This window comes from Myotis brandtii, unplaced genomic scaffold, assembly GCF_000412655.1.
Source record: "Myotis brandtii unplaced genomic scaffold, ASM41265v1 scaffold535, whole genome shotgun sequence".
Classification (NCBI taxonomy): Eukaryota; Metazoa; Chordata; class Mammalia; order Chiroptera; family Vespertilionidae; genus Myotis; species Myotis brandtii.
In genome coordinates, this window is record NW_005369964.1 from 2,657,478 (window position 1) to 2,673,506 (window position 16,029).

The 16,029-nt window shown below is 61.7% G+C and overlaps 2 protein-coding genes across 2 annotated transcripts in view; one reads left to right on the forward strand and one right to left on the reverse strand.

The window, feature by feature from the left end:
* Positions 1-2,809, forward strand: part of DEGS2 (delta(4)-desaturase, sphingolipid 2) — a gene marked incomplete at its 5' end in the record, with an annotated part of 10,319 nt that extends 7,510 nt beyond the window's left edge. Inside the window, 2 exons of the mRNA XM_014549051.1 lie at positions 1-532; positions 2,360-2,809. The exon at positions 1-532 is cut by the window's left edge and continues 45 nt beyond it. Coding sequence (XP_014404537.1) covers positions 1-532; positions 2,360-2,506 — 679 coding nt within the window. The remainder of the gene's footprint in view (positions 533-2,359) is intronic.
* Positions 2,810-4,113: 1,304 nt separating this feature from the next.
* The window catches only part of EVL (Enah/Vasp-like), an 83,931-nt gene continuing 72,015 nt past the window's right edge, over positions 4,114-16,029 (reverse strand). Inside the window, exons 7-15 of the mRNA XM_005877895.2 lie at positions 15,926-16,027; positions 15,143-15,264; positions 12,381-12,441; positions 11,035-11,098; positions 9,728-9,794; positions 9,571-9,633; positions 6,344-6,410; positions 5,905-5,962; positions 4,114-4,583 (exon numbers count right to left, since the gene is read on the reverse strand). Coding sequence (XP_005877957.1) covers positions 4,546-4,583; positions 5,905-5,962; positions 6,344-6,410; positions 9,571-9,633; positions 9,728-9,794; positions 11,035-11,098; positions 12,381-12,441; positions 15,143-15,264; positions 15,926-16,027 — 642 coding nt within the window. The 3' untranslated portion in view covers positions 4,114-4,545. The remainder of the gene's footprint in view (positions 4,584-5,904; positions 5,963-6,343; positions 6,411-9,570; positions 9,634-9,727; positions 9,795-11,034; positions 11,099-12,380; positions 12,442-15,142; positions 15,265-15,925; positions 16,028-16,029) is intronic.

A 16,029-nucleotide genomic window follows, 5' to 3' on the forward strand; every position in this document is an offset into this window, starting at 1 on the left:
CACGGGCCGCGCCGCCCACAACCGCTGGTTCGCCATCTTCGCCAACCTGCCCGTGGGCGTGCCCTACGCCGCCTCCTTCAAGAAGTACCACGTGGACCACCACCGCTACCTGGGCGGCGACGGGCTGGACGTGGACGTGCCCACGCGCCTGGAGGGCTGGCTCTTCTGCACGCCGGCCCGGAAGCTGCTCTGGCTGGTGCTGCAGCCCCTGTTCTACTCCCTGCGGCCGCTCTGCGTGAACCCCAAGGCCCTGACGCGCATGGAGGTGTTCAACGCCCTGGTCCAGCTGGCGGCCGATGCGACCATCTTCGCCCTCTGGGGGCTCAAGCCCGTGGTCTACCTGCTGGCCAGCACCCTGCTGGGCCTGGGCCTGCACCCCATCTCCGGCCACTTCGTGGCTGAGCACTACATGTTCGTCAAGGGCTACGAGACCTACTCCTACTATGGGCCCCTCAACTGGATCACCTTCAACGTGGGCTACCACATGGAGCACCACGACTTCCCCAGCATCCCCGGCTGCAACCTGCCCCTGGTAGGTGGCCGCGTGGGCAGGGGCGCAGCGGTGAGGGGTGCATGGTGTCTGAGGAGGCGGGAGGTGTGGCGCGGTGGACCTGGAGCCAGGCTCTGACCTCCTTTTCCTTTCATGCTGATCATGGGGTGGCCACGTTCTCAGTTGTGGTTCCAGGGCGAAGGGAGAGGCCGCACAGGAGAGGGGCCGGGCGTGCGCCCGGAGAGTGACAAGGTGAATCCCGGCAGGGCAGGGGCTCGAGGCGCATTTACCATTTAGACCGCTTAGTGTAAAGCAAACCTGATTGAGCCCAGCTATGGCATGTACTGGCTGTGCATCCTTGGGCAAACTGCTTGCCCTCTCTGTGCCTCTGCTTCCTCTTGTAAAACGGGGCAGCGGTAGTGATAGTGCGTGTAAAGCACCTCCCCTTCCTGGGTCCTGACTCCCTGTCCCTCCGCATTTCTTGTCACTGCCCGTGACTTTCCAGGGGCCCCACATGGCGGAGAGGACAGGGAGGGCTCTGTGACCCAAGGGGCTCGGCCTGAGTTGGTGCAGAGTGGAAGCCTCCGGGCTGGTGGCTCTGCCTTGGGAGGCCTGCGGATGGAGAATTTCTGAAGGAGGAGGGAGGGCAGGGCGGGAGGAGGAGGAGTTCAGTCTGGTGTGGGTGGGATAGAAAGAGCTGAGGTGCCCCTCGGGGCAGGAGAGGGGGCAGTGGGGTCTTCTGTGTGTGCATGGTGTGCACATGCCTTTAGGGGTTTGCATGTGTGCCTATGAGTGTGCCCGGTGTGTACATGTATGTGTGCATGTGGTTATGTGTGAGCGTTTGTCTGGGTGTGCAGGTGTTTGCGCCCTGGCCTGTGTGACCGGGTGTCTGACAGCCTGTGTGTGCAGCCCTCCCTGCCTGACCCTCCTTCCCTCCCCTCCCCCTCCCACCCTGCTGAAGGCACTGAGGTCCGGCTCTGGGCTGAGCACCACCTCACTTAAGCCTCACCACAAGCCGATTTGGCAGGTGCCCGCCTTACCCATTATCCCCATTTCACAGATGAGAAGGTAAAGGTCGAGAGGGGAGGTGCCTGTCGCAGGAAGCAGCAGAGCCAGAACCTAGACTCGGGTGGTTGTGAGAGTGTCTTTACTTCCGGGCAAAGTGAATGGCCCCCTGCTTGCGCCCATGCAGGTCACCTGGTCTCCCCGAGCCCGTCTGCACCTATAAGGCAGGCCCGGAGCACTGGTGTGCCCAGCGTGCCCTCCATGGGGGTGGTGGTGCTGCTGCTGCAGGTGCTGAGGCAGGGAGGCAGCTGAGGGTGTTGTGAGCAGGCAGGGGTGAGGAGCTGAAGGGGGACAGGGGTGAAAGATAGGCATTTGGGAAACAAGTACTGAGGCTGAGAGGTGGGCAATGGGGGGTGTGGTGGGAGCCGAGGCAGAGGGTTGGCCGGCTGGGGAGGGCACTGGAAGCGGGTGCGGAGCATGAATGACCAGGCCAGGCTGTGCCTCAGAACCGGGCAGGTGCTGGAGGGAAGACAGCCGGCCTCCCCTGGCTCCTGGGTCAGAAACTCCAGCGCAGCCCAGGGACAGGTGCATATGAACCTGGGCAGGGGGCAGAGACTGTGCTGGGGCTAGTGGCCAGCACCAGCCAGCCTCCTGCCGGGCTGAGCTGGACACAGGCACCCTGGGGATGACAGGGTGTGTGTCTCTGTGTACCCACGTGTCTGTGTGTGCACGCTCATGTGTCACTGTGTACATGCTCACGTGTTTGTGTACACACGTGTCTGTGTGTGTACATGCTCATGTGCACGTGTGTGGCAGAGGCCTGTCTGTGCCAAGGCCTGGCCTCTGACCCCCGCCTCCCCGCAGGTGCGGAAGATCGCGCCCGAGTACTACGACCACCTGCCGCAGCACCACTCGTGGGTGAAGGTGCTCTGGGACTTTGTGTTCGAGGACTCCCTGGGGCCCTACGCCAGGGTGAAGCGGGTGTGCAAGCTGGCAGGGGACGGCCTGTGAGCTGGGCCGCTGGCGCCGGCCCGTCGCTGCGGAGCTGGTGGTCACGGCCCTCAGCCTGGTGCTCAGAACTCCGTGGCTGCCTTTGGTCCTGGACCCCTGGGCTGCTGCCTGTCCCCAGGTTCCGGTACCGCGCCGGACAGCGGACACCAGCTCTGCACGTGGACTCGCTGCTGCCTCCGGCCAGGCCGCCCTTTCTGGGCCTCCTGGGGCGCCCTGACCCTGCGCTCTGTGAACAGCCTCCATGGAGGCTGATTTGTCTGGTGGGCCCCTGCCCTCAATTAAATATCAGCGTTTCTTTCCACATCCACGACGTGCTTTTGAGGGGTCTCGGCCCCAGCCTGGGCCTGGCTGCCTGGAGGCGGTCCCCACCTGCTCCCGCTCCTGCTCCCACGCGTGGGTGCTTAGCAGCATTTCCTGAGGGCCCTGCCTTTGTGGGGGGCAGCCTTTGGGGGTGTAGGCAGCAGAAGGCCCTGCATTTTTGCCAAGTCCATGTGCCCCGAAGCCCTCCCTCCTGTTCACCCTGCTGGGTGCTGCCAACGTGGCCTCCCCTCGGTCCATGTCGTCTGCTCCAGCCCCCACCCCCCAATCCAGCCTCGAGCCTGCACCCTCATGGGAAGCCTTCGGAGGCTCGAGGGTTCAGGCTTCACACCATGGGGTCTGTCCCCCCAACCAGCTGAGATGTGGGACTTGAGATTCTCACAGACCAGGGGCCACAGGCCAGACACACGGTGCCTGGACAGACAGGTGACTAGTCAGAGGGAGGCGGGTGGGTGTCCTGTGTCTCTGTGAGGGGGACATGGCTCTGCCTGACTTTGGTGAGGCCGATGGCACGGCTGACCTCGGGAGTCATCCTTCCTGTCCGCCCTGGGCCCCCCTCTCCCAGCCCCGAGACTGCAGGCCTCCTGGACTGGGAGGTGGGAGGAAGCAGGAGAGCAGCTGACGCGGGCAGCCTCTCAGAGACCGGAGCCTTGGGCCCACCTCTTGGCGGGCAGATCAACCCCCTTCCCTTCAGAGCTGAGGACACTCAGTGGGATGAATATGTCCAGAGTCTGATCAGGAAAATCGGTCCATCATCAGCCAGACTGGGGCCTGCCCCACCCCCCATCCTCCCGTGGCCCTCATGCGGCTGGGCACACTGCTGTGTCTGGTGGCCGCGCCATGGTCACTGGATTTCCAGGCCTGCCCACGGCCTAGGCCGAGTCAGACCCGCCCTGGCTGGTCTGAGAAGGGCTGGCAGGTGCCTCGGGGGCTTCCCTGTGGGGGCTCAGCAGATGCCAAGCCAACCAAGCGCTGGAGGAGGAGGGGTTCATCCTCCCGGCCCTGCTGGTCAGAACGCACACGACTCCCTCTGATGTTCCAGGCCAGGCTGCCACTCAAGACCACGTCCCACTCCCCTGTGGGTGTGGATCCCGTGGCCACCCCAGGCCCCCAGGAAGTGCCTGAACTGCCTGCTCACCCTCCCGTCCGTCCCAGGTCTGAATTCAGCCCAGCTGCCCCACAAGGCCCCCATCTTGTCCTGGTCACCACTGCCGGGAGACCTTCCCCCACAAGGGGTGCCCCAGCCAGGAGCGACCAAGAAGAGGCGCGAGAGTGAGTGGAAGCCGGGGTGTGGACAGTAAGCGTTTATTACCACGTGGACACAGACACCGAGGGGCGTGGACAGACTTCACACCGTGACGCTGGGAGGAGCTGCTGGCACAGTGCGCCAGGCCCAGGTGCGAGGGGCACCCAGGAGGAACTCGGAACCACCTAATGAAGCGTGTGGTTTGGGGGTATCTTTTCTATAAACCAAAAGAAATGTACACTTAAATAGACAAATATAAAATACAAAAAAAGGCGAGTAGACCTGGTGTTCTGTGTCAGGTAGAATCTAAAAAAATCCAGGAATTGAACTTTTCCCTCATTTTAATATTTTCTCACAGGTTAAGACTTAAGTGAAACACATCCTAGCTTCAGTGCGTGCTCGGTGGCTGGAGGCCTGGCTGTGCTCCTCTGTCCCCGCCGTCCGTCAGGGGGTTGTGGCTCGGGCCCTGCACGCTCTACGAGGTGCTGATTCCGCTCAGCTCCTGCCTGATGGCTGAGGACAGGAGGAGAGGAGAGGGCAGCTCAGCTGTGGCGGGAACCAGCCCACCTCCTCCTCCGCAGGGCCCGCCCACCTCCGGTGAGGTCGCTCCAGCGCCTCCGGTCTCCTGAGACCCAGGCTCGCAGAGGTCAGAGGCCCCGGTGAGGTCTGGGGGGATCCCCTGCACCCCCAGCTGGCAGTCTTGCTAGAGGCCCGCTGGGGTGGGGACAGTGGCTGCAGGCAGCCTTGGAGCCGGGAGGGGCAGGCAGGCACCAGGAGCCCCAGGCAGGTCTGGGCAGGTGGGCACCTCCCCACCCCCCTCCCTGGCCTGAGCTCTTCCCCCAGGAGGGCAGGGATTCTGCTTCCTCCTGTCCCCACCCCCAGGATTTCCCCCAAATCTGGGCCTTTCCCTGGACTGGGCCTGGAGCCAAGGCCACCAGAGAAAGTCCGATGAGAGCCGGGCCTTGTCAGATGAAAGGCTGCTTCCGGCCGCAGAGCCCGGACTCCCGGGCCGCTCACCGCCGAGGCAGCTCCACCTGTGCCCGCAGCCCACTGCCCCACTGCCCGCTCCCTCCCACACAGGCTGCTTCCAGCCCCAGGCAGCCCCTCCTGGGGGTCGCCCAGCTATGAAGCCGAGTTAATAGTTGGCCTGTCTCCGTCCTGGCTCCAGCTCCTTCTCGCTGTCTCTATTCATTAACTCCTTATCTGTCCAGCTCAGGCCTGCGGAGACCTGACAAACAGGAACCTAGTGTTCTCCGCTGGGACCAGGACAGGGTGTGGCTCGGTCACCCAGGTAGGCTCTCACCCTCGCCTCCTCTCTCTTCAGAGTCCCGGCAGCCCTCTGCCACCCCGCTGTGACTTCGTCCCCCGCTGGTGGGGAGCAGGTGGGGCCTGAGGCGCCTCCCTGCTGTCCGGGGCCGGCCGAGCCAGCCCTGCCGAGAGCCGTCCTCCCCTCTGGCTCCAGATCTGAGCCGCTGTATCAAAGGCTCGGTGGGGGCCCGGGCGGGTGTGACTCACGGTGGCCAGGCCCTGCCCTCTGGATCCAGGCTCTTTGGGGGAGCACCACCACCTGCTCTCCCAGCCCAGGCCACGCAGCTGGGAGCCAGGTCAGGGCCACAAAATGGCTCTGCTTCCTGGGAGGGGTGTATACTTAGCCAGTCCCTTCACTGTCTGAGCCTCAGTTTGCTTGGCTAGAGAATGGGGAGGGCCTGTGGGCTTTTAGGGGGAGAAGGAAACCTCCGAAGCACAAAGCCAAAGGCCTCCGGGGCCCTGGATGCCTCCTGGCCGGGCCGCCCTGGCTCTGCCCTCCCTCAGGACCAGGGTGAGCCCGACTCACCGTCGATGATCTCCTCCTTCACTTTGTGGAGCTCTCGGACCACCTCCTCCAGGATCTCCTGTGGGAGCAGAGCCTCAGAGGCAGGGACGGAAAGCCGGCCTTGCGGGGGTGAGGTGTTGGAAGGGGTGGGGGTGTCCTGGGCCTCCCTCCGGAGCCACAGCCCCTGCATCACCCTCACACACACCCCGGAGCCGGGGGGAGGATGGTGTGCCTGGGGGATGGGACACCCTGGTCGGCCCTGCCTGGCCTCCAGCACCTCAGGCCCCTCTGGAGTGGCCGGACGGCAGGGGATGTTTATTTCTGCGATGGGGGGCAGGGGTGGGCCTGGGGCAAATGCTACGACCCCCTCCACTGCTGGCTCCCTGACTGACTGAGGGCCCCACTGGGGTGGTCCCAGCCCTGGGCTCCTTCACAGCCTCTCAGGAAAAGACACGCTCACCTGCTTCATCCGGTCCAAATCGAAGGCATCCAGGGCCACGTCGTTCACACTCCCGGCCGGCTTCATCCTGGGGAGAGGACGGTGGGTGCAGTGAGGCAGGTGGCGGGGCCTGGCAGGCACGCACCACACCGGGGACCGAGCCTGAGCAGGGACCTGGGCGCACCAGGGCCTCCTGCTTGGGGCGGGCCCTGCGGGATGAGACTGCCCCTTCCCGTGGCCCTTCAACCCTCTTTGCTTGTATCTGTGGCCGCTCCTTAGCCACGCGAGGAGGGTTCTACCGCCGCCTCCAGGACCTCAGGATGCTGTGACCATGTTTCCCAGCCAAGAGTCAGGGCTCAGGGTCCAACTGAGGAGCTGCTCCCTGAGCTGAGAGCTCTCGCAGGCGGCAATGCCCACGTGGCCTCCCCGGGAAAGAAAACACTGACAAGCTAGTCCTCGGCGCGGGCTCTATGTTCCTGGCAAACGGGAAACCAGCAATGGCGGCATTGAGGACAACGCAAATCGCAAAACCTGAGCAGCAAACACCCGCTTAAAGGCCTGACTGCAGGCAACGGACGTGGCTTTGCTCTTTGGAGGCCGAGGTTTCCGTTTCCTGGGCTGCGTCTTTGAGAAGTTTCTGAACTAAAGCTGGTTCGAACTGTAACGTCTCTTCCACATGAATCTTTCCTGGAAAATCTTAGCAAAACACCCGATTTCTCTCCCCACATGGACAGAGAGGCGGGCGGGGCCTGCGTGTTCTGAGCAAGGACATGGCCGAACCACTGCAGGGTCCGTGGACGTGAAAGCTGGTGGACACACCGTGACCGTGATCGGATGGATGAGAGCGTGTGGTGAAATCGAGGACCGCTGTTGTCCACGGCCAGGGAGAGGAGGCGTGAAAGCTACGGTGCTGTCGTAGCCTCGCTGGGAAACAGCACGGAGGCTCCTCAGACAACGAGAAACAGAGCCAGCAAACCCACGTCTGGGTTTTATGCGAAGGAGATGCAATCGCTGGAGGAGGGAATCTTGATGAGGTACCTGCACCCCCGTGTTCGCTGCAGCATTAGCCACAGCAGTCAGGACACGGAAGCCGCCAAGTGTCCATGGACAGACGGGTGGGTAAGAAGACGTGGAACATACACATGTGGGATTATTCAGCTGTGAGACAGAGGAAGCCACGATGTGTGGCAACATGGATGGACTAGAGGGCATGAGGCTGCGTGGAATAAGCCAGGCAGAGAAAGACAGACACGGTATAATCTCACTTGTATATGGAATCTAAGAAAAAAAAAACAAACAGACTTATCAAAACAAAGAATATGTTGGTGGTTGTCCGGGGCTGGGGGGATGGGTGGAGGTGGTCCAGGGCACGCACTTCCGGTTAGCCGATGGATCCGCTCTGGGATGGTGACTGGGTGGCAACACTGCATTGTGTGCTTGAAAGTAGCTAAGGAAGCAGATCCTGAGATTCTCACCACACACACCGGTAACTAGGCGAGGCTAACTGACCTCCCTGTAATCACTGCACAGCGTACGCGCATGTCAGATACCACGCTGTACGCCTTGCACCTGCACAATGGGAGACGTCAATTGTAACTCAATACAGCTGGGAAAATCCCGCTGCCTGCCATGCAAAACTTCGGTGGTCCAGGGCACAGAACTGAATTAAAACGAACGAATAAATTAAATGCTCCCCACCCCTCCCAGATGAACTCAAGAGAGAGGCCAAACGTGGTCCCAGATGAGTTTGTAAGTAACTGTGGGTACAGCCTGGAGACCCCCAGGGCCATCACACCCATCCTGGAGGTTCAAGTCCCTGTTGCAACGGAAACCTTACGGGTCACCTGGGCCAACTGCCTCACCTCTGTGCCCCCGTTCTCTCCATACGAGGTATGTACACCCAACAGCCCCAGATGGTGGCACTGTCACACCCCGTGAGCACAGGGACACCCCTGCCGGAGGGACGGACCGCACTAGAGAACGGATCTGTCTCAGGGCTGGAGAGTCCCCTTCTGAGGGGGCACGGGCAGCCCGCCCTTCCTCCAGCAGCAGGAAGTGACCACTGTGCCCCGGACACCCTGCCCCTCCATGTACCTCCCTTTACAGCCGAGCGAGCTCCCCCAACAGCTGACAGCCCAGCGCCTGTGTCAAGGGTGCGTACCTGGGCCTGCACACAGAGTCCAATCACGAGATGCCTTCCTACCCACTGCCCTTCCTCTTCCCGTCCCACTTTGTAGCCACAGGGCCTCAGCAGTTCCATGCCTCCGATGGGAAGGTGGTCCCCCCAATCTCAGAGCCACCCAGATGCCCCTCTGAGGGAGGCCTGCCCAGCCCACTCGCTACAGCGCCTGTCCCCAGTGCTGCCTCCCATGTGACCCTCCGAGCTTCCCGAGCACCTGTCAGAACCCACAGCCGTCCAACCACAGGCCTTCCCAGCAGAGATGAGGTCCCTGCAGGCAGGATGAGGAGGACCCCGCCCAGACCTGGCAGACACAGGCCCTGGACAAGCCCTGGCTGTCCCCGAGTCCTCTCCCTGCTCACTGAGTGTGTCATCGACCCTCTGGCCAGGGCCAGGCCAGCGCGCTCTGCTCATCCCCCCTTTCGCTCTGCAAGACCAGCCTCAGATGCCACCTGCTCTGCCATACGAGGGGCTTCCCTCAATCTTGGTGGTCAATGGAGACATTTCTTACCCCGGTTCTGAAGCCTGCGGTTCAGGTCAACTTGGCCTCTGGTTACTATGGGGCTGCTAGTCTCTGACTTTCGGGGCTTCCTCAGTTTCAAATATCCTATCCTGTTACCACACCAGCTCTTGGTTTGGGAAACATGGTCAGCATCCGCCCAGGAACCTGGCTGTGCGTGCTGTACGCGGAGGAAGGCGAAGAGGCGGGGCGCCAGGCCAGGCCCCGCATGGCTGAGCTGTGGGGCGCCGCTGTGGCTAGTGAGCACTTCCTGCGTCCAGCTCCTGTCCACACAGCTGTCCACACGGCCGCCCGTGAGGCAGAGGCCGACAGACTCTTCATGGGGTGGGGGTGGGGTGTGCCCAACGACACAGAGCCCAGAGCTGGGACTCCCTTCAGCTCCGCTCACGCCCCTTCGGGCCGGTCGCCCTCCCGCCCGTCTCTCCCTCCCTGAGAGGGAGGAGGAAGCAGTCCCCAGCCGGAGCACCGTTAGACGACAGGACAGACACAGGGTCTGGTGTTAGTCACAGGCAGGGGACAATGGAGGCCCCAGAGAGGGGCGTTCGGTACCTAGAGTGAGGCTGCGACTGAAGGGGGCTCTTAGCTTCGGGGCTCTTGGCCACAGACGGGGTTCTAGGGCAGGGGAATGAAACAGACACGTGAATGGGCACCGTGGCGGCCTCGGCCCCACCGACGGCGCAGCTCGAGCCTCCGAGGGGCCGCTCACCTGGACAGCAATGAGGACACGGGCTTCTCCACGGAGTTGCTCCGCTCCCAGGGCTTCCGGCCGGCCTCTGTCAAGTCAGGTCAGGACGAGGAGCCTTAGGGCTGAGAGGACCCAGGCCCCGCCCAACATCCCTGACAGGAGGGCCCCCCCTCCCCCCGTGCCCTTCAGGAAGCTCTGCTTTGGGGGAGCTGATGCCTGGCTTGTCCTCAGTCCCCCTTGGGCCCAGGCAGCTCTTGCAGGCTGTGGATGACCCTGCTGTCACCCGTGTCTCCCCCACTCAGGACCCGGCTGGCCTTGACGTGTGGTCTGGTTTTGAGCCTCACCATGAAAGCCCACCTTCCTTAAAGTGCGAACCAAGTGCCAGGGAGCTCTCAGCTACGCCCTCTGCCGTCGAAGTGGCGCCAACAGGGGGTGAGCGGGCAGAGAAAGCCACGCCAGGTGCTCGGCCAGCCTGAGGCCCACGTTTGCTTTTGGGGGCCAGGCCCCTGGGGCCCCACGAGCACCTGCTGTCCTCTGACTCGTTGGTGCTCCCCACAGGACAGCTGGCCCTTCCCTATCCTGGGCGTGAGGGCTGGTTTGTTTTTTCTTCCTCTTTTTTAAATTAAGTGGCATTAAATTATAGTTCCCTTTTGTCAAGAGATCTGTCAAACTGAATGGAATTCACTGACTTTGTGGATGAGCAGAGAGGCAGAAGGGAAAATGCCCAGGCAGCAGAGAGGCCGACCCCAGGCCAAGGCAGGTCTCCTGAAAGCCACCCCTGGGACCTGCTGGCACAGGAGCTGGGACACATCTACGCTGCAGGCGTGTGGCCCTGAGCGAACCATGTAACTACACTGAGCTTCGACCTCCTACACTGGGCCAACACCAGCCCCGTGGCCTGGCGGGAGGTATTTACACACTCGTTCACCGAGAGCCCACGCGGCATCCCACGGAGCAGTCCTGCCAGGGAGGCAGACGCGCTAACAGAGCGGGGCAGGTCAGAGCTCCTGCCCTGGACAGGCTGGCAGGCAGCACTCCTCTCGTGTGGGGAAGACAGGGCTGGGTGGGTGGGTTCTGTGGCCTGGCAGCTCCGATGCCCACAGGCAGCCATCCCCTGGACGCTAGCACTCCTTGCCCTGGCCACCGAGGGAGCCTGGGGCTCACCAGAGTGGTGGCTTTGGGGGAGGTGGCAGGGAGGCCCCTAGCGCAGCCCCTCTGGCCGTCTCTGCTCATTCGTAAAGTGAGGCGGAGGGACCGGATCATGTTCCTGTGGGAGTGCCTCCTGCTCTGAGACCCTGGCCCGCACAGGCGGGCAGGGCGCCTCTTACCTGAGGAGTTGGGTGGCAGGCTGGCTGCTCGGGTACCCGGAGATGGAGAGGTGCTGGGCTCTTCCTAAAATGGGAGAAAAGCTTGGCCGTCAGTCTGCTTATGAAGGCTGTTGAGCTGTGACCAGGGCCATCTAGAAAACGCTAGGTTTTTTCTTAGGGAACATGTTACTTTTGTAATCGGCAAAATAATGAGTGTTATTAACAAATGAAACCCCAAGTCCGGGTGAGAGGTGGTCTGGCCCATGGAATCAGGGAAGGAGAGGGCTGCAGGGAGACACAGGCTCCTGCCTAGTGGGGCAGACTCTACGGCTGCACCAACCTGATGCAGCCCACCAAGGGCCCGGCCCTCCGCACAACAGCGGCCTGAGCTCCTGGGTGTGCCTGCCACTCTGGGCCCAGGAGCAGCTTCTGCCTTGCTGTCCACTGTGAGGGGAGTAGCCAGGTGGGACCCACCTAAGGGACCGCTGCTCTTTGGGCGGCTCCGCCTCTGATGGCTGATGTGAGGACCAGATGTCTGGGTGACCTAGAGGGTGCTGTGGCCACCCACAGCCCACTTCCCAGGGACCAGGCTGTGGGATGCTTCACTTGTCCTTCACCAGAGAGGTGGTTCTGAGAATCTATCCTAAGGTATCTCTGTCCCCATCAGCCCACAAGTTCATGAACATTGCTGCCAAAATGTGTTCTAAACGCTAGGTCTGTCCCTCACCCCCTCTGTGGAAAGTCTCTGGAGTCACCTGGCGGGAGGTGGAGGCAGCGTGATAGGTGGGTGGGCAGAGCCGCCTCCTGGGCCCTCGGCCTATCTGTGCTTCTGCTGACGCTGCTCCCTGCGCTGCGCTCTCTGCTCTGGTCTCGGCCTTGAAGCTCAGGGCAAACGGCGCTTCTCGTGGGCGCCCCAGGGGGCTTTCGGGGTTCCTCCTTCAGCTCCCAGGGCCCCTGGTGCTCCTTCTCTCTCTACCCTCAGTATTTCCTGTGTCCCCTCCCTCCAGGGCAGAGGCCACATCCTGCCCATCTCTGGGGCCCCAGCACGTGCACGGCCTGGCCCACGGCGGAGCTTCTCTGCCAGTCGCACAGCTGGTGCGGCTGCCTGGCCGGCGTGCCACAGGGCTGTGGGTGGGACTGGTCGTTAGAGCCTAACTGGCTGGTGCCATGCCGTGGGGATGACAGTGAGTGCTCTGCAGGCCCTCCTGTCGTCCTCCTCCTGTCCCCCTGCCCATCGCTCCTGCAGATCACCTGGGGACGTACCTATCATGTGCACCAAGTGCACCGCATGCCCCAAGGCCTGGCATGGGGCCAGAGAGCCTTCCCGGGTATTCACGCAGGTGGGGGTGCGAGGGGCGCTTGCTCACCGTTTGGCTTTCGTCTTCCTTTTTATCAGCCGGCTTGTCTGTCTGGGAGGCTGCTTTTCTCCTAACACAGAGCAAGAAGCAGCAAATCAGCTCTGGGAGGTTCTGCACCCACCCAGACGCCTCTGTGTGGACACACTTGGTCCTCAGAGGATCCCGTGGGGGGATCGGACCCATTCTGAAGCCCCTTCTGGTCTGTGGCGAAGTGTCCAGATCTTCTGTGCTGGTCCCATGACCCTGGACACGAAACTGGCCTGGCCACATGGGACGGGAGAGGAGCCCGTCTAGGCCGCGACCTGCCGGCCAGGGCCGTGGGAGCATTTCATCTGCGGGCCACTGCCTGGTGAGCAGACCACCTTGCGGGAGGAAGGAGGGACCCTTTTTGTTCTACCCAGCATGGACCACCACTGAGAACGGACATGCTCAGGAAAGGAAAGACTCTGAATAGCTGAGCCGATGCCTCTAGACAACTCATGCGTTTCCCACAAACTTTAAAATCTCACCTAAGTGGCCGCCAATATGTGAGATGGGAAAAGTGAGCTTTGAAATAACGCCCGACACCCAAATCTACACATGTAGACCATCGATATTCCTGCCGTTGGGACCTTCAGCTCTGTGAAGCTGCCCGTGCACACAACTCTTAGATATGGGGGGTGAGCAACCCATCAAGAAGGAAGCTGATGCCCGGCCAGTGTGGCGGTCATGGTTCGATTCCCGGTTGGGGCACCTGGCCGGGTTGTGGGCTTGATCCCCAGTAGGGGTCATGCAGGAAGCAGCCAAGCAATGATTCTCTCTCATCATTGATGTTTCTCTCTCTCTCCCGCTCCCTTCCTCTCTGAAATCAATAAAAAAAATATTTTAAATATGAGAAAAAAGGAAGCCGGCCCCACGAGTGGTGAGGGGCTGCAGGTCCACGCACCTATCGCTCCTCAGACACCATCTTCCTCCCCACACAGCCAGGCAGGTCGCTTCTCCCCCTGCTTTATTTCGAATCTGCCTTTCCCCATCTCACTTTGGACAACTGGTGCAAGCCACTATCATCGCTTCCTGGACGACAGTGGTGTGCTCCCTGGCCCACCCGCTGTCACTCTGCTCCGTGACGTTCTGCTCCCACCCTAAGCAGGCCAGGCCACGCCAGCCCGGTGGCGCTGCAGGGAGAGGAGGCAGTCTGCCATTACCTGCATGAAGAAGTGGGCTCCACCACATCCACCTCTTGGTGGATGTCAAAGAGCAACTCAAGTAATCCTGCCGAGTTGTGCAAATGTGTTTGTTCTCGGTAGAGCCCACCAGCATCTGGGCGTCCCACCCGCTCTTGGCAATGCGCCTTTTCCGGTTCTCAGGAACTTCCTCTCCCTTTGGTCTAGGGGCCATCTAGGCCAAGCTGTCATTGTTAACGTGTTAGTTTTGGACTCGGGGCAAGAGTGAATGTTTTCTTTTTGAAAAACACCTTCTGTTTTTCCAGGAGGCCCCGTTCACCTCTCTGAGATAGAATCCAACGCACCTGCGAGGAGGTTGTGTTCTCCACTCCCAGGACTCAGGGTGCGGCTCAGCCTTCCCAGGCACTGACCCCTCCACCCTCTGCTCTTGTTTTGCCTGGACTGCTGTTCTCTCCCACCTCAGCCCCAGAAGTGTTCTTGTCCTTCAAGGCCGAGCATGTGTGGAACCTCCTCTGTGAAGCCCTCCCGGCTCTCTCCCACAGGGAGCTGTTCCCACCATGGTGCAGCCGCGGTCACCCTGCACCTGGTCACTGTCTGTCCCCTCTTGGTTACCTCTATATGCTCAGGCCCTGCTGCAGGCTCGGGAGGCCTTGGGCAGGAAATGCTGGCTCTGCCCCAGCTGAGAAGTGACAGACCAGCTACCTGCACGCTGGGGCCTCTGCTCCCACCTCACCCTCACAGAGCCAAGCAGATTTAAGGAGGTGAAACAGGACACGAAGACCCCGGGCACACAGAGAGCTCGCACTCAGCTGACTTGGAGGGCAGAGGGAAGAGCCCGGAGGGTGAAAGCAGGCAGGAGGGGTCTCGGCTGGAGCAAGGTCCCGGCCCTGGCTTTTCTTGGACCACAGGGGTCATCCGACAGGTGAGCCATGACACCGGGACCTGTCAGGGCATTCCTGCCGCCACGCCACATTAACGAGTAAAATCACGTTTTGCAACCCTTCCAAGGAACTGTGTGATCTCTCCACCTGCTCAGGTTTCATCTGGGGAACAACTAAGAGCCAGTGACAGGCTAGTGGCCTTGGGCAAGCTGGAGCCACACCAGCGGGTGTGGGCAGAGACGTGGCTGGCAGGCCGCAGGGCCCAATAGGACACGGATGGAACTGTTCCTCCACCTCAGGGTGACGTCCTCCGGGCTCTGGCCACCTCACAGTCCCCTTTCCTGTGTCCTCCATCACGGCCCTCACGTGGGGCAGCCACACCGCCCAGCCCTGGCCCACACCTTGTTTGTGTTGGGATCCTAAGTGCAGGGAATACTCCTCATTTCCCTCTGAAACTATCGCCCAGTTTCTCCCTTCTCAGGACGGCTGTACTTGAAAGGTGCTTCAATACTTGTTACACTGAAGTGGGGGCAGCTTTAAAGTTCACGGACCCCTTTCGGCCTGACGCCTCAGACTGACCCCAGGAGAAGAGGAAACTTAAGGGTTGTCCGCCTGGTTGAGCCCAGGTGACAAGGCGTCCTGGGCTCAGGCAAGAGCTCTCCTTCGGTGCTGGGGCCGCTGAGGTGCGCAAATACCCCGAACGCCCTAAAACCCCCTAAACCCCTACCTCTTGGCCAGCAGCTTGTTCATCTCTTCCATGAGGCCTCCTCCTCCGCCCCCACTGCTCGCCCGATTGGCGTCAGACTTGGAGGTCCCGCTGGGACTGGAGCCTCCGGACGCATCTTCGGGCTGCGGGGAAGGACCAGCGTTTAGTCTGCTGTCGTGGTGGATGTCACTCGAGGGGATCATGGGGACGTGTGTGAGTGTGATTCCCATGATGGCAGCGCAGAAGAGGCCCGAGGGGTCGAGTCCCATCCCCCCGACCCACAGGTGACAAACAGAGAGGGACCAGGCCTGGCCGGTCACAGTGGATGCTCTCCTGGCCCCCAGCGTGACCTGAGGGGAGGAGACAATCCTTGGGATGGAAGCTGGCCTCCCATCAGAGGTGTCCGAGCCCCGGCCTCGGTCCAGGAGCTCTGCCTTCCAGCAGTGGGCGGAAGGAAGGGCCCAGGAAGTAAGGCTGGGCCTGAGGGGGCTGGTTTCCATGAGAAGCACTGATGGAGGGATGGACCCGGGGCCCAAGTCCTAACTGCGCCTGATGAGGGAACCACTTCCTGCCCTGCTGTGAAGGTCACTGTGAGGATCACAGCAGGTTACAAAGCTGCAAGCGGCTCCTGGTCTACCCAGTGCCGTCCTGTCCGGTTCTCACTGAAAACAGTTGGCAGAGGTGGTGTCCAGATTGGGGAGGGCGGGGCTTTGCTCGGGGTGTCAGGGACAGGGGAAGGCTCTGTCCATTCGGCAGTTAGAAACTGGCCCCCAGCCCATCCGGCCTGTGCTCAGGGACACTTACCCGCTGGACCCTCCTCAGCTTGGCCCCCGCCAGGGCAGCAGCCAGTCCTGACACGGAGCTCTCGTCGTGGCTGGCGCCCTGGGCTCCTCCGGCTGGCAGTGGGG